Genomic DNA, 22,318 nt, shown 5'->3' with positions numbered 1-22,318 from the left:
TGTTAAACTTGTTAGAATCCAGAGTTTCTGTAATATTTTTAAGTCTTCTCGAGCCAAAGTTTTCCAAGATTTCCAAAGCTCTTCTTATGCACAAAAAAGGCAGACCTAAAGTTGACCTATTCTGCTTTTTTGAACAGGTCAGGATATGTCCTATACAGAATATGTTTATTACATGTTTTGCATAAAATCATTCATAGATAATGAGACTTTAGTTTGATCAGTTCTGCCTATGTTGAGCTTTTTCACAATGAGCTTCTTTAGAGCCTCTTGTCACTTCAAATCCAAATAGCTGCTGCTGGCTGCGCCACCCAACTCGCACGTGAAAATGGCTGCAAACAGATGTACAATTATACAACCCTACATCCTTGAAAAGCAGAAGTAGAGCCTTCTACACAACCAACAAAACTAGCAAGCAAGGGGTAGATCAACAACAAAACACTCGTCTTTTCCAACAGCCATTGTACTGAGCATACAGCAGTAAAACCAGCAGATCAAACGTGCTGGAGTTCAGCTTTGGTTGCTAGGTAACAGGCAGAGCTTTGTAGTGGTTGCCAGGAGACAAGCAGTGCCTGCTAATTTGTGACGTTACATTCGGTAGGTTTTCGAAATTTTCAGGCACCGAAAAGCTTTACTTACTTCCAAAAAGCACCTATGTGTTTAAAAACAGTAGAGACCAGAAAGGAAGTACAAAAACATGCAAAATGTGAATTTGCATAATATATCCCCTTTAAGAAACTCTTTACAGAAGAGAAGCATCTCAACAAAACGAACAAAATAAAAAAGAAATGGTGAACATTTCACGAAATGTAACGCAAGATGATGTTATGTGTCGTGTTTCTTTCTGCTTTTTGTTACAAATAGTATCTTATTTCCGTGTCTTCCTGTTTAACTTTCCTCTAACTTAGAACCAGATCCACAGCAAACTGATTGGTCGTCATGAGCAGGAACGCTCGGCCCTGCAGGATCGGCTCCAGATGGTAGCCAATCAGAACAAAGCTCTGCAGGCCCAGCTCAACGAGATGAAAAGGAAGCAGGCGGAGTCGGACTGCAAGGTGTGGATTCAGAGATCAGTACAACTATGAAACCTGGATGAAAACCCAAGAATGCAGATTTATAAAAATATAACAGAGGCTGTTTATGCACTTGGAAAATGAATCATCCAAACGGCAAAGTTTGGAGTCTGCAATAAGTTTGCTTATTTCTTTGACAGTTCATTCTGCCTCAGGTATATGTTGATTTAATCAGCCAATTTATTGTATTTGATCTGTTTTAATATGATTGAGAAAGTCTGTTTTAACACAGAAAAGACCAACTTCAATTCAGAATAATTTAGTTTTCCTCCCCCTTGGCTTTCTAAGATAAAGCAACTTATTTCCAAATCAGTCTGTGGCATACGGATTGAACTGGATTTAACCAATTCAGAGATGAAGCAGGTTGAGAAAAAGATTGAGCAATTATTATAGTTATTCCATTTTTAGTTTAAGTATATTAACAAATTTGCCTGACGAAAAGGTTTTTTTGGGTGGGAGGTTTGAGAAGAAACAAAAAAACACTATCAAAACATAAGCTTTGTATCCCTCTTTTAAACATGAACAAGCAGCTGCTCCACTCACTCAGATGCTGATTTTACATTTCAACTAAAAAAAATGCTGTTTTTTTTTCTGTTTTTCTTGGCAGAGTAAAGAAGAAGTGATGGCAGTGAGGCTGAGGGAGGCCGACAGCATGGCTGTCATGGCTGAACTCAGACAGAAGATTGCTGAACTTGAGATACAGGTGTTCATATAAAAGTCTCACAAAATTGCCAGGATTGTTTTGGGGGTTTTTTATCTGTGCTGATTTACAGATTATTTCGCCACAGACAGAGATTATCAAGCTAAGCTCAAGTATGTAACTGTTGTTGTAGAAAGAAGAAGGGCTGATCAAGGGGCAGCTGAACCACTCAGACTCCAGGCAGTACATCAGCCAGCTCCGGGACCAGATTGCTGAGCTGAAGAATGAGGTGAGAGTTTATTCATGCATGACCATGAATCTGCCAACAACATGGTTGATGAGATTTTTTATTTTTTTAAACCTTTGCTTCTGGTGTTATTTTGTTCTTCTTTTAGAGCATTTAAATATGCATTAAGCCTGCAAGACCCAGGGTTATTTCAGACAAATTTCAGGTGGTTTTTACCCAAAACTTGGGGACTGAAGCCTAATATTCAGTTTTGGACTTATGTCCAGCTCAGAGGTTCACAAAATACCACATCTTGAAACATCTTGGCTGAACAAGATCTCTTTGAAAGTCTCTGTGATTCACTTTTGGTGTCGTGGTTGTTTATTTATTTCAAAAGGGACAAAGCACATCACATACTATTCCAGAGTTTATTTTTAATCTGTAGTCCCTTGAGGTACAATCAACATAAATACAATGTATTACAGTGCAATATAGATGACTTAACAAGCTTCTGCCACAAAAAGAGAATAATAATGAGTAAAAAGCATTTTCTTCTTAAAAGGAACATATCAAGTTACAGGTTTAAACTTAATATAAAGCCAGATAGTACAAACGTTCACCACAATACGTAAAAAAACCCAAAACTGAATAAAAATAAGAATCACATGATCAGTGCCTGCATATTTGATTACATAGGAGCCATACTTTTTTCTTTCTTTTTTTTTTTTGTGGTAGAAAATTATTTAAAAGATGTTCTTACTCGTGAGTCTGAACGTATGAGTTTGATTAATCTGTGCCCGATTATTCAAAAAGAAAGTAAGTAAAATGTTTTTTGAAGTTTGTTTGGTTGATCATTACAGTATCTAGAACATGTGTACACACAGTCATTTTTGTGCAACACTTGTAATGTCAATAAAACCACGTCAATACAAAACTACTTGATCATGCAAATATTCTGTTTAGACTGAATAAACTTGCGCTAAAAATTAAGTACACCCCGTTAAATTCTTGAATTCTGTGTGTTTTGTACAAATTGAGTGTTTTGAGGTGTCTGGTTTTGTCACACTTCCATTTTGGCTCTATGTTTGCTTATTTATTAACAACATGATCTGTGGTGTGTGGGTTTTTTTTATATGCATCAGATTAGAACAAAGTTAAAACCCAGCAAAGACAAGATCGTTGCCACTTTGAAACTCTACATTTGAAAGTCTTTCTTTTTCCCATGACTTTAAGTCATTCTGAAAGCGATTTCAATATTCAGTTTGAAAGCATTATTCTCAAAATAAATCAACCAATAATATGTATTTAAGATATAAATGGGCTGCACAGTGGTGCAGTTGGTAGCACTGTTGCCTTTATTCGATTCCCGACCTAGAGTCTTTCTGCATGGAGTTTGCATGTTCTCCCTGTGCATGCGTTGGTTCTCTCCGGGTACTCCAGCTTCCTCCCACAGTCCAAAAACATGACTGTTAGGTTAACTGGTCTCTCTAAATTCTCCCTAGGTGTGAGTGTGTGTGAATGATTGTTTGTCTGTCTGTCTCTGTGTTGCCCTGTGACAGACTGGCGCCCTGTTCAGGGTGAAACCCGCTTCTCGCCCGAAACGTTCAGTGGAGATAGGCACCAGCACCTCTCCTAACCCCACTAGGGACAAAGGTATACAGAAAATGGCTGGATGAATAAAATATAATCTAATCATTAGGGCTGCTAAATGTGAAAATAGATTGATTTTGGTTGCATTTTTATGTGCAGAATGAAAAGAAACAGGAAATGTATTAGCATGTAAGTAAAAGTAAAAGATTGAGCAATATTCACAAGTTAGTTTAGCCTAAAAGACAAATCTGATTAAGCTCATGCCTGTCACTATTTCCCCTAAATTCATACACAGTATTCACAATATTTTTATGATAAAGTAAAGATCAACGCCAAGGATAATCTTTCAAATGTTTTTTTTCATGCACTGTTTCTTAACAAAGCTACTTTTAAGCTCCTGCTCTTTTGTTAAATATGTCTGATCAAACATGGCTAAATATTATGACGGCATTCTAGGAGCTTCTTTTCACTTGCATTGTAAAATAAGTCTCCATCCTGAGCAGAAGTTAGAAACTGGATCAGACTGAATTAAATCCAACCAGTCATTTTAAATGTTTTCTACCTAGGTTGTATTGCTTAGTGTTTTAAAATTAGTAAAAAATATAAACAAACCAGGTGATTTTAATTGATACTAATTAGACAAATGTCTTCCAAAACCTCACAGATTTAAGTTCAATCTGCTTCATTCACAGTTAATGTATGTGATGTGATTTAGAAAAAGTTAAAGATTTGAGTGAATAAAATGGTTTTCGAATATCTGGTGGAGAACATTTCGTCCATTCACACAACGTACTTGCATGCAAATAGCCTGCAGCTTTGCTAACCCCTCTGAACAATCTCGTCATCTGCACGCAGCTTCATATCAAGACACCACTTCCACCTCGACACGCAAACTCTTTTGAGCTTTTCTTGTAACAACAGACCACTGATCCTCCCCAGCACCTGGGTTCTCATCATTCACTTCAGCGATCTTTAATGTTTAATGCTGGCTGAGGGTTTTCTTAAAAACCAAAACATTTCAATAATCCCACTGATGTACAGCTCACTCAGTCAGGTGGTGTCAAAATTAATGTTTTTTAAAACTGTGACGTGTTGAAGAGATAATTTCCAGCTCTGATTTGAGACTCAAACCTCCCACTCAGTATGAGTCTGGGTTTGTTCATTCAGAGAGTGGCTGTGCGTGACTACAACAGTTTGGTCGAACTTTGTAGTGAGATGGTTGCGTTGAGAGTGCCCTGCTCTTTACCGCTCCACTCCACGCTACGCTTTTCTCCTCCTCCCACAACTTTTTTTCATCAAAGTGTTGGTTTCTTATAAGAGAGTCTGAAACTTGCGTGAGTACAGATGAGGAAGCAATGAAGCATTTAGAGAAATCTCAGTGTAGTGACGAAGAAATCGTCTTTGCATATACTCATTCTGGTAGTGCTGATACATACTGCCATCATCTTTGCACTCCAGCTGCTCAACTTGGTATTAATATCTCTAAAAAAAAAAAAAATTGCCTAATACTTTAAACTAGTCCATTTTGTTTTTAGTTTGGCTGTCTGTCAAAGTGCAGTCAGGCAGAACATTTCCATTGGTTAACCACTGATTTACCCTCCCCCCTACCATGCAGCTTCTTTTAGTGTTTGATAGGGGGGAAACTAAAACCTCTGAGATTTGTCATGAGTCACTGTGGTACATGCAAGTTTAACATGCAGAAAGCATGCATGAATGTAAAGTCAGCCTGCAGTTTGGCTCTTTTTTTTTCAGACTAGAACAAACTATTTTCCTTCGTACAGGAAATGTTTTCAAAGCTCTGTCGGATTTGTTGAGTGTTTTAATTATTTGCCGGTTTTTTGTACATATATTATCCATAAAACAGATGTCTCTTGTGGTTGTTTTTGTTTCAAATCATCAAACAAATCTTGATATCAAAGATAATCCCAAGTAAATACAAAAATATGTTTTCAAATGATGACTTTATTCATTACAGAAACACTATCAAACCTACCTGGCTCTGAGTGAAAAGGTGATTCCCCTCTAAAGCCTTATAGCTGACTGCGACACCGTTACTATGGCGACAAGTCTAGGTCAACCCTGGCTTGTGGCAGGGCGGTCAGACTCATTTTCATCTTAGGACGGTTGTTCCATAATGTATTGATAAAACCCATTAACAAACTGATAAAATATTAATAAATAGCTGTCTCTGCATTCGGTAAGTTCTTAAAATGAAATAATTTTGAACTGATCAGTCCCTCCAGGATTTCATGATTGTTTTCGGGATTCTATTGCAATCAAAATCATTGATTTTTGTTGTGCTAACTTAAAAATATTTAAAATTTTGAGATATTTATGCTTATATATGACTGGAAATGTGACTTTTTGTTATTTGCGACATCAATAGCAGATCGTGAGACATACTGCCACCTGCAGGTAGGAATTAGCGTCACTTAAACTCAATGTTTTTGACCATTTCGCTAATTTATTCGAAATGAACTTGTGGAAAAAATGTGGGAGTTTGTTGATTTTGAGTGGATTTCCGATTGATGTAATTTAGCAGTACTGTATACAGATACAAAACTGCTTTGATTTGATAAATTAATTCTTGAGCACTCAGCTGAGATCTTGAAGGTTCTGGAGTCTGCAGGGGCCACATTAAAAGGGATGGCGGACCAGATTTGATAAATAAGATAATCATTTGAAAACCTAAATTTTCATTTCCTCTAGTAATCTTTGTCTCATATTTGAAAAAATGTGTTTAAGGATCAGAAAGATTTAAATGTGACAAAAGACCAAAACAGAAGAAATCTGGAGGGCAAATACTTTTTGACATCAGTCAGATGAGAGTGATTAAGTGAGTGCTCCGATTTAGTCATACAACCCTTTTTAGTGTTATCTGGACAAAGTAAAGAAGTTTTTTTTTTTTCTTCACACCCAGTAACCCATTTTAAAAATTCCCAGCACCTTGCACATAATTTTATGACTTGACAAACACAAGAAGACCTTTAAATGTCTGTTTTAACCAAACATCTGTTTGTCCCAGCTGAGCTTTTCATCCTCATTTCAATCCAAGTATTTTCTGATTCCAAGTCTCAGCATTTTTTACACCATAGATTAGCACACCACATGCTAAATGTAGTATAAAGTTAATATATCCACTGCTATGTGAGTGACAATTCAGTGCATTTATTAAATCACTAAGTCCCTCATTTATTCTTTCTGTTGCTGATTTCGTAGAATGTTTCTGTCATTAAGTGATGTAAGGTGTTGCACAAAAACTGTCATACATCTGCTAGAGTTAAACACAGTGATGGCATGTGGTGCCATTTCAGTTTTGTTCTGTTTTTAAGCAGTTGCCCTAATAAAATATCCAACCTTGACTGAACCCTGGACAGATATTCTCTCTGGACACTCCTCACCTCAACCCACCAAATGTTTTAATGGCATAAAAATTGTTTTTGATGCATAACACTAGTGTATTTTCACCTGGTCACACATACTATATAGAAAGCAAACGTGGCTAACTGACTGGCTAGCTCAAAGCGACCCACATGCGCAAAAGAAGTACGTTGAAGCAGCGCATTGTTTACGGATGTAAAATGGATGGAGCAATTTATGGGTGGATTTTAAAGCTTATTCAGCAATGAGAGCCAACAGTATTGTCACAAGATCGTGATAGCATGAAGAAGGCCAATAAAAAAAAATGCACTACTGATATCTGACCTTCTGTGGAGCATTGACTGCCATTTTTAGTCAGAGCCATGAGTGGTGGGACTGTGATGTGACAAACATTTTTCATAAATTCACAGCGGCTAGATTTTTCCGGTGCAGAATTATGACGCATGTCTGACTTTGATGCCAAAAGAGTCAGATAAGATGCGACATGACCGTTCAGACTGCAGACACTTTGAAAGCAATCAGATGCGCATCCGAATTAGTACCATATATGCATGTGGCACAGATGGAATTTTTTTGGCGCGAAAAGTTCAGAATTGGACTGCTTGGACTGGTGTAGAAAAGTTTGGTCACATATGGGGAAAAAAAGTGGATTTGGGTTGCATTTGCCTGCATATCTCACATCAATAACATAAAAGCCAGACAAAAAGCAACATGATCATCTAGACTGCAGACACTCTGCAAAGAATCACATACATAACCAAATTAGTACCACATATGGAAACGACACTGATCAGATCTTTTTGGGCGAAAAGATTGGAATTGGGCCATTCGGACTGTCATGAAATGGTCAGATATTAGTCACATTTTGGCAAAAAAAAGCACATTTGCCTGCTGTGTGAACATAACCTTAGAAATTTACATCCTGATCCGATCTTTGAAGTTTCCTCTAAAGTATGTTGCGTTCAGTGTATTTGACCATGTAGCATTCATTATTGTCACAGGAAATCCTGATGTTCAAACCCTAAGATAACTGGGATCAGATTGGGACCTTTTTGGTTTTTGAGAGGCACAATAGTGTCCGCATGGATGTACCAGATATCTAGATACAATTGATTTGTAGCAAAGGAAGCCATCCGGGTCTGTCGAAGTAAAACCTTTATCCTCTGCTTTCAGGTCAGGCAGCTGCGAGGGCAGAAGGTGGCGCCGAGCTCCCGGATCGGCTGCGGCGGAGGAAGCACCAACTACCAGGACCTGCGCTTGGCCAGCCCCACCTCCGCCGAGGGAGACTACCTTAGCTCAGACGAAGACCTCCTCAACAGCCCGCTACCCGCCACCGCCCTTTACCCCACGCTGTCCGACCCGTGTCACCCGTCTACCCAGCTCGACAGCGAAGGCAGCACGGACAGCGAGGCAGAGGAGCGGGTACAGACACATCCAGACCCGCAGCAGCTTTACAGCAACATGGTGTGTGCTGATGTGCTGGACAACTGAGACCTGGAAAGGCTCTAGTCGTTCCTTTGCATTTTTTCCACCCTAAGGAGAATCTAGGGGCAACTCTTACTGTTGATTTTCTTAATCAGTCCAATCCTCTTTGGCTTTCCCAGTGTTTACCGTTCGTGTGACGCAGACATGGTGGCACTGAATGACCGTCTTCTGTCCATCTCCTCCTGTCGTCTCAACGTCACCAAAAAGTCTTATCCAGTGTTCCTTCAAGAAACGGCGACGTAAGGCCGCTCTCCATATCCATGTGCCAGAAACTGCATATCCTTCGAAACATAATCACCCAACATGCATACAGAGAGGACTGACTGTATCACAACTGCTGCTGCTCGCTGCTCAAGATGTGTGACCACAAGGTGGGGAAAGATGGGAAACCACATTTCCTGAGTCTCTACGAATGGAGATTTTCTCCCATAACACACTGTATACCTTAACTTCTCCTTCCTGGTTGGCTCAGAGTTAAAAACAGCATCATAATCACTTTTGTCCCTCAGAAGATCCATCCATCCTTTCCGATTTCTGTGGAAACATTTTTTTTTTCCCCCCCAACAATATGAAGGTTGCTGTAGAGGAACATACACACGCCGTTCGGTTACATAACAAGATGGTTTTCCAAATAATTCATATTGAATACTTGTCTTGTCTGTGTGTAGCTTGCAGTTGCCAAGAAGCAAGCATGTTAATGCAGCAGTTCATCTTTAAACCATTTCAAAACAGCCTGCAGAAAAGGCAGAAAGTCGAAGTTGCCAAATCGTTTTCTTTTTTTTTTTATTATTATTTATATGTTTTAACTTATTTTGGTATGTTTTTTTCTTCTTATTTTTTTATATATCTGTATAAACTTTAGCCATTATACCAATAGAGGCCAAACTTTACACCGTCCTTTGTGCCAGCCTGTCATTTCTTGTGGGTTTACTGTGACACTGTTTCAGAGACAGAAAGATGTGCTGCTATGATTTTGGATTTATCCTCTTTTGTTTTTTTATTTTAGTTGTTTTAGATCACTGCTTTACTGAAAACATGTCACTTTTTCTTATGTGCCACAGTCTAAAGTTGGGAGTTGCTTTACAAAAGGAGAAACAAAAACAATTAACCGTTTCCTTTACACAAAGCACTCATAAGTTTGGTCTTTATTTCACTGTCTTTTGACATTTATCTTAACATGGAGAGTTAATGTTTGCTTTCTCTGAAACTAAGGGCATATTATGTTTAACAGTAAACACTGAAACACTGTGTAACATTGAGTACAAAAGCATTAATGAGAGGAAAATATAAGCTTAGCTGCATTACTCATCTGACAATTTCTGACAGATCATTTAGAATTAGCTATCACAAACAACCCAATTAAAGTTTTTGAGTTTAACATCTGACTTATTAGAGGAAGAATTTTTTAATTTTCTCTAACAGTGCCACAGTGTTTAAGTTAATCCTAACCACTTCAGTGTTCCTGGTGAATAGATTTGATTGCTTTTTGAAAGAGACAAGCTTGTTTCTTCATTTGGGGTTGCCAAACGTCACTTAAAATATGAATTTCATACCTAAAAGAAGCGTTCTGCACAAATTGGATGCGGTCCATAATTAGTTTCATATTTTTAAAGTCTGTGCAAATCTGTTTACTGATCATAATTACATCGGTAAACCATTGATACTTCCTATTTCGATCAGTTTCTTTTTATTTGTGTTTCTCAGTAATCCAAGCAGCAAAACTATCAGTCACTGGTCGTAAGTCTCTCGTCATCTACGACTGATCAGGTTTGCAGAACATTGTCTGAAATTATTCTTTATTTCAATTATATGCCTTGATTTTTTTTTCAGTCTAGCCAGTACAGGATAATTCATTAATAATGTATCCCTTTAAAACAAGCAAAAGCCTTTTTTGATCTATAGAAAACATATAAAATATAACAGATAGCATTTAATTTGGTCGAACATCGAGCCCTACAACATGTCTGAAATATGTGTTGGTTTAGATGCATTCTTGTTATGAATAGTGCATGTATACGAGGACCAAAGGTGTGAAACTCGCAGTATTCTGTTTCATCAAGATATTGTACATTACACAGTCCTGTTTTAGTTTTATTTTTCTGTCATATTTAAGAATTTACCAACCATCTGGGAATTAATTGGTACACAAGAGAAACAAAACATTGAAATGTACCAGTGAGAAAGACGGATTAGTTTATGCAGTATTCTCTGTTTTTAGTTGTTAAAAGCTGGCAACCCTGTCTGATTTGTTTCACCATCAATTAGCTTTGCATTATCAGTAATTCTGCTCAACTGGAGTAAAACGTTTACTTTTATTGGTAAAAGTTTATTTACCAATATCACATTTCGACAGGTCAAAATGTCTGCCACTTTATTTTGCGAGGATGTTAACAAAACTTATTTGAAAATGGAAAGTGCGACTGAAAAATATTTTTCATATCAAACATAGTGTTGTTTTGTTTAAACACACAGTATTACCTACAGTGTAATTCAGATATTTAAAGCTATGTCACGGTTGGTCAGGTCTTGAGTAGTTTGAAAAGTGAATATGTTATCAAATAGGGTGTTTTCATATAAAGCAGCCATGTTTGCTTTTTTGCACTACAAAGAAAGATTGAGGGGAAAAAAAGTTAGAAGAAGATGAGTAATTTTTGGAAATGCATATAAATTATTTCTCATTATTTTCATCTACAGAAACAGATTTAATGGGTGAATGGTTTATGTCCAACACTTTTTCAGGTGCTTTACTTCACTTCATTGTCAAATTTAAAATTAAGTTAATATCAGGAAATCGATCCTAATCCTTGTAGTTTATTCTGTCTATTTAAGGGCATCCAGTTCAAACGCTTGTTTTCCTCTGAACAATTTTGTTGAAGAAGCATTGAAACTTTTAAAATAAGCATCACAGCCACACTTTTGATCAACTTAAGTTGTACTGTTACTTAAGTTTCTTCATTTTCCAGCACGTTTGCAACACTTGGGTAAAGAATTCCTCCCCCGTAACGTTTCTTTACGTTGTCCAAATAAAACCATGACAAAATGCAGCCTCGATGCCATCTCCTGCGAAATAAGGAAACTGGGTCCTCCAGCATCAGAGCTGCAAAGAGGATGTTGGCTTCCCCACCACACTGTTGCAAATAACAGCCTTTTGGTGTCAACAGCTGGATGTAGCAACTGAAATCTCGACACTGGAATTGGTATCGAGATTTTGGATACTGTCGGGCAAAAAAGAAATAAATAAATGAAACGTATAGGCCTCTACATGGGGTCAATCATATTAATAATACAATAGGTAACGAGTGCACCCCTGTGATGTGTGTAAAATATGGCAGAATGCAACAGCTGGCTGAAGATGCTAAAGGGCAATTTCACTCTCTTTTTGTTTTGGACTGTTGGTTCAAAACCTGAATGCTCAAACCTGAACCTCATAATTAACCTTTAAAGTTGATTTCAAAAGGAGTTAAAGGGGTAAAAATGAATAAATTAATTAAATATTGAACTTACGGGGAAATTATTCTGAGAGGAAACGAAATAATCAGTTCCTGACACACATCCAACATCGGTGAACTGCTCCTCAGTGATGGTGCTCTGTTCTCACCACTGTCTCAACCCAACTAGATCAACTGTGATTACTTTTTTATCATTTGTAAATTAGTTTCAATATGGTAGCATTAACCTTCAGTGTCATAATCACTACTTTGACTTGTTAGCAGTACGACAGTATGTGAGAAAATGATCAAACGTGCCATAAAAGTTGGGAGATTATTGCATTATATCACCGTTTTTGTCTTGAGTTTGAAGCTGTTTTACATGGGACACACTGTGTTACTCCAGGTTTATCATCCTGGATTAGTCAACAAAAAGAAACGTTTTTCTTTCAGATCGCCTGATCTGGGATTCCTCTCATCCCTGTACTGTATGTGACTGCTGTTTCATACCCACAGCATCCAGCCTCTCATGCAGTCCAACTCATGTTGTCAGACATATTATTATTATTATTATTATATGACAGTAAAATGGGATAGATTTCAGTATGATGGGGATAAATACATTTCAGTGTCCTGTATCCTATGAATGATGCAAAATAAACTTTGACATTGCACCTTTGCACAGGTCTGATTTTATTGTTGTTGTCTGACATTCAGTAAATAATCCTTACATTACATCAGCATATAAACGTTCAGATGTAGCTTTGGTGTTTCACAAGGAAGAGATGTGTGCAGCAAATACCACCTCCAAAACCTGTAGCTTGTAAAGACAATTGGGCTGAATTTAATGTATTATACTTACTTTCTGAACAGTTCATAAACATAAATCTTACAGAATCAGACAAATATACTACCACATGTTTAAAGATATTTATATTAAACATTGCATTATCCTACTCTTCTAAGGTTTTAGTAAAAATAGTGCATTGCAAAATGATCCAAGCATAAGTTTAATAATCTAATCGGAGCAATTATTAAAATTGCTCCAATCCTGCAGATCTGTTTAAACTGAGATTAAAATTATGCACAGACGATAAGTACTGTTTTATTTAGTTGTCTCAGAGTAAGGAAGGCATTAAAAAATAATCTAAACCATGATTTCAGAGTTTTAGCTGTAATATTTTGTTAAAAACTGTGTATAAAAATCATTTATACACAGTTTTTGTTAATATATATCATAAATTGCCAGTAAAATACATAATTTGTGGTTGTTACATGAGTAGAGTGAAAAAATTTGATGTTTAGGTCAACTTTCTAACTTGATGCTCAAATCAAGTTTATATCGTTTAAAATTTCTTTTTGATTAAATCCAATTAATGATGTTTTGAAAAAAAAACTATTGTTGGTTTTGTCAGGATTATTGTTTTTTTTTACGATTATGTTGACTATTTGTTGAATGAGAGCATCAATAAATATTATAAATTTGAAAAGTGTGATAAGATGTAATTGCTGTGTGCAGTTTAGTGCTACAAATCACACATCTTTGTGACTTAAATTACAAATAGTTATCTTCTTCTAAAGCAGTATTTGTGTTTGTGCACTTTAAAACATCTGTAGTTGGTTTAACTTGAAAATGAAAGTCCACCTGCTGCCTTGAAAATGCAATTTAAGTCGACAAGAAAATAGTTTTGGTTTTAACTCAGAAATTAAAGTTCATGAAGTTGATTTGACAACAAGCGACAAGTTGTCTAACTATTGTTTTTTAACTTCATTAATCTTGAATTGTGAGTTTTAACTTAAAGCTGCAATTTAAACCAAATAATTATTTCACAATATACAAAAAAAACTGTGCTCACCTAGTTAAAGAGCCACATTTCTCTATTATTTTACTCACATTATCAAGTTAAAATAACAACTTATTTTATTTTAGAATTATTTTTATTTTTGTTTCAAATCGCATGAACAAAATTTCTGATCCGATAATGAATTTTATTAAACATCACAATAAATTCAGCTCAGAAACATTTAGTGTGAACAGGACATTATCCTCAAGCTTTAAAATAAACATTTGCCTTAATAAAACACAAGAGTCAGATCAATGTAACGCTCTTCCATCTCAGGATACAGAAACAAGCCGCTAAGCATTCTGGGAAATAGTTCCCACTCCTGTCTTTTTCTTCTTTCAGTTTTTTTTAAGTGTTAACCTAAAAACTCCAGTTTCTTCAACTCTTGGAGGTTTGACAAAATTAATAAAACGTTAACGCAACTTACTGCTGTAAGTTTATCTTTCACAAACTCACATTCAGGTTAAACATCTAAAACTGGATACATTTATTTGACTTAAAGAGTAGAAGATAGTCGACACAACTAAATGCGGCTCAGATGTTTTTCAGTGTAGTGCTACAATTGCTGTGTCAGCATGCAGTTATGCAGTTACCTAAAAAGAAGCTCATTTTCCTGCCTTCAACTTTAACATTATCACAAAGGTACCAAAATATATCCTGGTAAAACATTAAGTCCAGGTTTTAACGTCTCATGTTTGTTCTGTGGAAAATGATAAATAAAGTCTTTCATTAGATGATGTTTAACTCTCTGCTTTCGATTTGGAGTGATACATATGTAGAAAATGTGTTTTTTATTTACTCGTACAATGACTGTGAGTATATTTACTACGTCATCAAACCAAAGTTTTCCACTGACTTACGAGTCAAGAATGAATCACTGTTTATTAGACGTTTGCATTTCACACGCAAATCTGGTAATAAATTTAGAAATTCTCGCCACAGTTCGCTTCAGCTTAGTTTCACCAGAAACCAAAAACACGATGATTATTATTATTGAATTAGAGGGGGGGGAAAATGGAGTCCAAATAAACATGACTTTGCGGCCTTTCTGTTCCCCTGGTTTTCATTCAATACATCAGAAGGAGACTGTTGTTGCATTAACCTTCTTCTTTTAAACCCGACCTCAATGGTCTCTGTTGAAACACAACCATGTCAACACAACGTGTCGACACTTTCTGCAGAATTTCCAACGCAGTCTGCTTCCTCTTAATCAGATTTATTTAATTCCTCCCTTGTCGAGCCTTCTGTCGTGGGTGGTTTTGCGCCCCACTGCAATCTTCCTGTGATTCCTGCACATTTGGGTTTATTTTTAAACAGAGCCGGGTCGTTTTTGGTGCTGCTGCCTCGAGCGTGCATCGCTTCAGTTTGTGTGTGAGGAAGCTTTGTGGTGTGGGTTCAAAGGTTTCAGCGCCGAAGCACTTCCTCGTCCTCGGTTGCTCACATCACTCCGACCTAGAGAGATCAGCCTGTGAGCGCGCTGACCATGTGTCCCTTCTAGCTTCATGTGAGCCTCCAGTCTGTCAGACGGCGACAGCAGGAAGTCTCTGGGATGCTGAGGAGCTCTGGAGGAATGTAAAAATCTGGTGAGTGTTTGCACTTTTTATTTTAGTTTCATTCTAACCACTTGTACACATCTGCTCATATACAAACACTTTCCTACATGTGTAATCTGAAAAACTACACAAAACTAATGAACTCCTCGTTTGGTTTCATATTGTATACTGGAGACTCACTCCTATAGTTAAAGATTTTAGGATTCCCAGGAAAGTTTCTCCACGTTTAGCATCACATTTTTATATTCCTCTAATTCTAAAATGATTAACAATTTTCTAGAATAACTCTTTGTTCACCTTTGGTCATTTCTGAGACAAAATCTTGATCGCGGCGAACTGGGTTGTATTAGAAAGCTTCCGGCACACAGAGCACTTCACCAGCAGCAGCATAAATCACTGCCTTCAAACGTAAACGTCTCCTGCAACTCATTGATGAAGAGAAAACCTGATCAGAAATGAAGTTCAATGACCTTCAAGAATTGAGTTTGCACAAGAAACCCCTTTAAGATGTAACACACACACACACACACAGGTCAAAGGTTAAGCATCTGCTCCTTTTAATGTACTTTATGTTAAGTAAAAGTAGGATTTCTGTCTTTTCTAGGCTTTTAACACTTTACTGATGTGATTTTAAAGTCACCTAAGCTAAATTCAAGTGTAAAAATGCTCTTCCACTTCATTCATTTTACACAGAGATGAAACCAAAATAGAAATGTTTCAGAAAAATGAATTACATCCCAAAACAAGCAGATAAGCACAAAATACATGAGTCAGGAACTTAAAGGGGGATTGTTTAGCTAAGATTTTCAGACACTCTGGAGTAAAAATATCCCAGTTTTCATTGTTAAACACATCGATTATTGCAGTTAGAGTAATGTTATCTGTAACATTTGTAGTTTTTTACGCCAGCTGAGCAGCAGTGTGCAGCAGAAGGTGGTGGAGGTTTAGCAGGGTGTTACTTTGTTCTCCATAGAGTCGAAGAAGGAGACCATTTATTGTTTGTTAAATTAACCTTTTGGTTTAATATAAGACACACAAAGCAGACAGTTTTCATGATTTCCGACAGTTTTTGCTCTGACCCAACAAGTCTCTAGCTGTAAACGATGTCCTTCTTCACAAAAATGCATATATAAACATTAACTACTGAGCATTTATTTAAAATCTGAAATGTTTGTTCCAGATTATTTTTAAAAAAGTTTTTCTAATCTCGTAGTTTTTGTCTGTGTGGACTGAAAGTGAATCCATTTGCAGGAAACCCGTGTTCATGGTTGGAAAGCATTTCTATTCATCTAAAACCAACAATCTACGTCTTAAGATTCAATGTTTTTATTCAGTAAACTGTCACAAACATTCATTTTGGAAATGTACAAACTAAGCTATTTACGCTACGATTTGCGGCACTAGTGGCTTTTATTTTAATGTTATTGAACAGGAAAGAGGAAGAGGAGGAAGACATGCGGGCCGAGGACACAATTGACAACCTCAGTGCATGATGTCCTGCCCCACTTTGGATATATTCATTACATATTTTGCTGTCAGTACATCTTTGACCACACAGAATGACATTCTTTCACAAAATACTTCAATTAGTTAATTAAACCTCCTAAATTCAACTTAAATTTGCTGCTATAAAACATGGCAACCATGGTCCAAAACCGTCTGGTTTCTTTCAGCAGTATTGTGAACTCTCTCATGTGCGCTCCTTTAAATGTGTCAAGTGCACACACTGAGTCATGAGTCGTGTTGCATTCAAGTGATAATGGTGCTCTTCTCAGAGCTGTTGGGTGCAAATTTAAACCTCAGTGTTAGATTCAGTATCAGATGGTTCCTTCCGTGGTCATTAAACAGTTTTGCTTTGGGTTTTTTTTAATTATTATTATTTTTCAAGTCTGAGAAAGTAGTGAACCGTTATTTATCAATCCTTTGTTATCAACCCTTGTAGAAAAGAAAGCAGTGGTGGCATCCAGGAGGGCAGAGAGGAGAACAATGGCCGCTAATCTCAGTGCCCAGCCGTCACCGGCCCTCTGATGGAGGAAGACATTTTTAATGCGTTGTAGCATTTACTTACTTAATTATCTAGTTAGTTATGCCTATGTCCATTTATTTATCTTTTATAGTATGCTGCTTTGACTCATCATATTCTCCTCTTATAAATGACGCTGCATTAAAGGCCTGCTGAAAATTAAGTACGACTTTCGATTTTGGTTTCTCATCACCGGCCCACAGATGGCCCGCCCTTTTAAAAACCTTCTGCATGAACTCCTGCACAAAACTACATTTTGACAGCTTAGCAACAAGAAGAGACCACTGTTAAACATTCAGTCTTTCCAGGTGTATTTTAAAGTTAAACTAGTTGATTAATTTGTTATATTTATGCTTCGTGGAGTATTGGGGCTAAAGCACCTAATTATCACCCAAAAAATGTAAATTAAATTCACAGGATACGGTTAACTTACTGGGAACCAGAAACTGAAATCTACCATGTCATTGTCTCGTTTAATCCTGTAACTCCGTGACTGTTTTTCCGTAAATATGAGGTTGAGATATAAACCAGAGAAAGAATGTAGTTCTGCTGCCCCCTTCTGGACAGTAAGAGTATTTTGCGTAATATTTGTTTCTGGTTCCACTGTTTAGGGTTTTTTGCCGTGTTACTGAGAGCACGGCAAAAAGCCTAATCTAAACCATTTCTAATAATAACTTTCACATGCTTTGTCAAATTTTCTGAAGCTAAATTTAACTGCGTCATCTCTTTCTCTTTTTTTTTTCTTGCTGTATCTTACTTAGAATCAGCTGAGTGATGCCTCGGTCTTTTCTGGTGAAGCGCGGAGGACTGCACCACCTCCGGGTCGCAGTGAGAAGCCCCAGTCCCGGTTCCACCCCGGTAGTGTTCGGCAAGCTAGAGAAAAACGTGGAGTCCTGGGACGCGTCCCTGGGGTACTCCGCAGCCAAAGAGCCAGATGAAAAGCAAGCGTCTATTCTAACTTCACAGGCCGATATTTATGTTTCCAGTTGCACCGATGCAAACATGCAACTTCAGCAATTCAGTCCAAAATCTAGCGGTAGGTGACATGTTCCTTCATAAGTCAACTTCGTTTAAATTTCCAAACCTTCTTCATGCACCTCTGCTTTGTATAGAGCATGTGTGTTAGGATGAAAGGAGTAAAATTCATGTTAGTGTAACATGTTCTATGCTTAAATTGCTGGAAATTAAGATTTAATGTGATGTAAAGTCTTTGAGTGTCTCCAAGGGGTTTTAAGCAGTTATTATCTGATTTAATCTGAAAACCAAGTAGATTTGGCTCATTCATCTCAAACTTGATGAATCAAGTTATAAAAATAAAAGACTTGAAACTTTAATTGTACGGATGTTTTTACTGCAAAAACACAATATTTTTACCAAGTTTTTTGGTCTAGTTTCTAGTTTCAAGATCAAAAATACATGTTTGAATATCTTAGTACACTTGAAATAAGACAAACTAACTTACAAGTAACTTTTTCTTAAAGATGTATGAGCTTAAGTAATTTATTCTTTAATATTGATGAAAAAGTAGTAGTTTTTTCATCAGATTATTTCACGCCACACATGCAATATTTAGATTGAGAGCATACAAGTGTTGAAAAAGTTTTCAAATTTGATCGTCGGAGGTTTCATTTTTATAGGTTTATGACGATGTGATTTTTATTTTTTTTTTTTAATACCCTGCATTTCTTTTCTATAGAGTGTGCCTTTATCAAAGAGGAGAAAGGGGGCGCTGTCTCTCCCGCAACAGGAGCATGGCTGAGTTCTGCCGTGAGCTCAGATTATCCAGACAAACTGTCAGTGGACCTGGGACATCTGACTCTGCCACAGCACATCGAGAGGGAGGCGAGGAACAGCAGCTGCTCCAGGATCAGTGTACTGAGACACGAGTGTCTGCTCTGTGGCAAAGTATGTCAACATTTCAAACTATTAACAATTTGCATGTTTTTGCGCTTCCATTTGAGTCTCTACTGCGACTAAACAAACCCCAAAAAATAAAACCCATATAGCTGATTTTTAGGATTAAGTTAATGTTTTTTGGGGGATCTGGAAAATGAGCTAGCAGCCCAGGCAAAGCCCGTTACCAAGCAACCCCAGAGAAGCCCAGCCCGTTACCTAGCAACCCAAGGAGAGCTCCTGCACAGTTGCTCAGCTGTATTTTTCTTGTATAACTGTGTATCTGTTTGCAGCCATTTTTATGTGAGTGTAAACACTGACTTCTGTGACCATTTTGAATTTAAAATGACAAGGGATCCTAAAACAGTTACTTTTGAAAGGAGATCAAAATACGCGCAACTGAGCCGACTAAAATACCATTATCTGAGAATGATTTTGTTTTAAAGAAAATGTAGTGAACATGTTTTGTATGCTCTTACCTGTTCTAGAAAGCATAATAAGTCGCCGTTAAGAGCTGAAAGACGTTTGCACCAAGAACTCTCAATATTTGTAGATTTTTTAAATATTTGCAAACACTTTCTAATGTTTAACCAGACTCCCTGACTAGTCTAGTTAAACATCATTCATCTCTTTTCTGCAGATATTTTCATCTCTGTCAAGCCTGAAGACACATATATGTAAAAGTCATGGAAACAAAGCTACCCACTTCAAGGCCAGCAGGGCTGATAATAAGAAGTCTTCACACAGGGGCAAGGTCAGAGCCACAGATGCTTTACAGATGATTTATATTCAGAAAGCAGCACTGAATGTTGTATTTTAACGACTCTTACTTTCACGTTTCAGGAGAAGACCTTCGGCTGTGAAGTGTGTGGGAAAGTTTTCAAGCGCTCCTCCACCCTCTCCACTCACCTGCTCATACATTCGGACACGCGGCCCTACCCCTGTCAGTACTGCGGCAAGAGATTCCACCAGAAGTCGGACATGAAGAAACACACATTCATTCACACAGGCAGGTTTATGCTAGCCGCTAGCATTGTTGACACAAAGATGCTGAGTTGAGCTTCTGATAGTTACTGAAACTTAATGTTGTACACTGCAGCTGTGACACACCAATACTGTAATGAGATGCAAACTGGTGTGTAACACAATGTATAAAAATGTTCAACAGTTCTATAAACTGCTGCGCTTTTTATATATTTTTATATACAGGTTTGGAAAAAATTAAGAGACCACTTAGAATGATCGGTTTCTCTTATTTTACTTTTTATAGGTATATGTTTGAGTGAAATGAACATTGTTCTTTTATTCTATGAACTACTGACAACATGTCTCTGAAATTCCAAGCAAATATTTTGCATTTATTAGCAGAAAATGAGAAATGGTCGAAATAACAAAAAAGATGCAGTGCTTTCAGACAAAGAAAACAACTTCATATTCATTTAGAAACAATAATCTAATATTTTAACTCAGGAGGAGTTCATAAATCAATATTTGGTGGAATAACCAGGTTTTCAGTCAGTGCAGTGGGCTCTTAGTTTTTTCCAGAGCTGTAGTTTAGCTGCTACCCAGTAGGGGGCGCATGCTGCTCGTAGAGAGAGCGATTCCTGTCTGCATGCTGAGTTTAGCTGCACAACTCCTGATTTAATTACAACAATTTGAAAAGGTTTTAATCTTGGCAACAGAAAAAGGACTCTTTACTCTTTACATAAAAAAGTATTTTTTGAGTAAAAGTAGGATTTTCTTTTCATTTTATCTTACTATAGAAGACGAAAACGACAGTATAAGTCTATTGGTGCGTCTTTCTATCAGTAGTTTTTTATATTTATTTCTTCATGAAACTGTCCTGGGAAAACAGTGTCTTCAGTCAGAGGCTTCTTTAAATTAACTGTAACACAGACACCTACAAGAGATCTTTCCTGCCAACATCCATTACTATCTACAGTAACTCTTAATTTAAATTCATATGAGTTGCAACAACATTTAATTTCCCTTTGGGATCAATAAAGTATTTTTGAATTTGAATCAGTAGCATTTTAATCATTAATATCATGTAGAAATGAAATAGAGGAATGACATCACGTGCAATTCAACCCTTCAGAAACTCTTAAACCTTGACCTATTGGCCTTTTGCAGGGGAGAAGCCTCATGTTTGCCAGATATGCGGCAAAGCATTCAGCCAGAGCTCCAACCTCATCACGCACAGCCGAAAGCACAGGGATGACCGGCCCTACCGCTGCACTCTCTGCCACTACAGCTTCCAGCACAAAGTGGACCTGCGGCAGCACCAGGAGCACCACTGCACCTACCGCTGACCTCTGACCTTTCTCCTTCATCTCAGAAAACACTTTGAGGACAGAAATCCCCTCCATCTGCTGTTCTGTTGATCGGGTCTCGTGTATCTACAGACTTCGCTCAGCTGCAGTACACCTCGTGTGTCTTTTGTGGCCTAAAACATCCATTCATATGAAAAGAAAGGCTGCTGCAGCTTCGGATGGAATTTACATGTTTAGCTACTGCTGCGCTCTGCACTAAGCCTTTCAAAAATAAACATTTTCTTAATCAATTTCTGAGATCTGAATATATTTGCAGAGATGTTTCTCATGTTTATTTACTGCACCAGGAGAAGAAAAGGCAAAAAAAAGGTGGAAAGTTTCAAAACTTCTTAGAGTATCATTAGCTTATTTTTATTTAATTGTGCTGTACTGTACAAGTGGAATGTTTCTGGCTATGGGATTTGCAACCTTTAAGACTTACAGAAAGGTATTTATTTTACCATTTTCAAATAAGTCTAATTTGTATGAAGCTATAACAAATACTTTTATTTGTACTACAAAAGCTCTGAATACAGATTTTATTTTTTTTTAACTGTCGTCTGCGTCCTGAACACCTTTTTTCAGATGAATACTTTGTCACTTATGTGGTTTGTTGAAAACGTTAAATATTTACTCTTCTGAAGGCAATTAGTTTAGTCTATTTAGTGTTACCAGAATAAATGTGTTCACTGATTTGCATTTCTGAAAACCTGAAAAGTAATGTATTATTTTCCTTTCATTTCAAAATCATGCTGTACTTTGTGTTTGTCGGATAAAAATTCAACAAATGGAATGAATTTTTCCCTCCCATGGGCCCACCACCCGTGGGAGGGGCCAAAGGGGTCGGGTGCACTGTGTGATGGGTGGCGGCCA

At 37.2% G+C, this 22,318-nt stretch overlaps 2 protein-coding genes across 4 annotated transcripts in view; both read left to right on the top strand.

Moving 5' to 3' along the window:
- Nucleotides 1-12,499, top strand: part of evi5l (ecotropic viral integration site 5 like) — a 42,534-nt gene extending 30,035 nt beyond the window's left edge. For 2 of the 3 annotated variants that reach the window (XM_028018255.1, XM_028018253.1), the window contains 4 exons: nucleotides 906-1,052; nucleotides 1,678-1,773; nucleotides 1,904-1,999; nucleotides 8,081-12,499. In XM_028018255.1, the coding sequence (XP_027874056.1) occupies nucleotides 906-1,052; nucleotides 1,678-1,773; nucleotides 1,904-1,999; nucleotides 8,081-8,398 (657 nt within the window). In that variant the 3' untranslated portion in view covers nucleotides 8,399-12,499. The remainder of the gene's footprint in view (nucleotides 1-905; nucleotides 1,053-1,677; nucleotides 1,774-1,903; nucleotides 2,000-8,080) is intronic. The other variant, XM_028018254.1, reaches the window with a different exon arrangement.
- A 2,375-nt stretch (nucleotides 12,500-14,874) lies between these two features.
- On the top strand, nucleotides 14,875-22,003 carry LOC114143982 (zinc finger protein Gfi-1b-like). Its single transcript, XM_028016398.1, has 6 exons — nucleotides 14,875-15,247; nucleotides 18,002-18,276; nucleotides 18,937-19,145; nucleotides 19,774-19,887; nucleotides 19,977-20,142; nucleotides 21,267-22,003. Exons 2-6 carry the CDS (start codon nucleotides 18,015-18,017, stop codon nucleotides 21,443-21,445), a joined length of 930 nt encoding a protein of 309 aa, XP_027872199.1. The 5' UTR covers nucleotides 14,875-15,247; nucleotides 18,002-18,014; the 3' UTR covers nucleotides 21,446-22,003.
- The last annotated feature ends 315 nt before the right edge of the window (nucleotides 22,004-22,318 follow it).

Source organism: Xiphophorus couchianus, chromosome 5, assembly GCF_001444195.1.
Source record: "Xiphophorus couchianus chromosome 5, X_couchianus-1.0, whole genome shotgun sequence".
Classification (NCBI taxonomy): domain Eukaryota; kingdom Metazoa; phylum Chordata; class Actinopteri; order Cyprinodontiformes; family Poeciliidae; genus Xiphophorus; species Xiphophorus couchianus.
Note: the sequence above shows the minus strand (reverse complement) of the source record. Positions and strands in the feature narration are given on the sequence as shown.

Coding starts and splice junctions, on each gene's coding strand:
- LOC114143982 (XM_028016398.1), top strand. CDS start 18,015: ATGCCTCGGTCTTTTCTGGTGAAGCGCGGAGGACTGCACCACCTCCGG. Junction 19,146..19,773: donor AGTGTCTGCTCTGTGGCAAA/GTATGTCAACAT, acceptor TCTTTTCTGCAG/ATATTTTCATCTCTGTCAAG. Junction 20,143..21,266: donor ACACACATTCATTCACACAG/GCAGGTTTATGC, acceptor GGCCTTTTGCAG/GGGAGAAGCCTCATGTTTGC.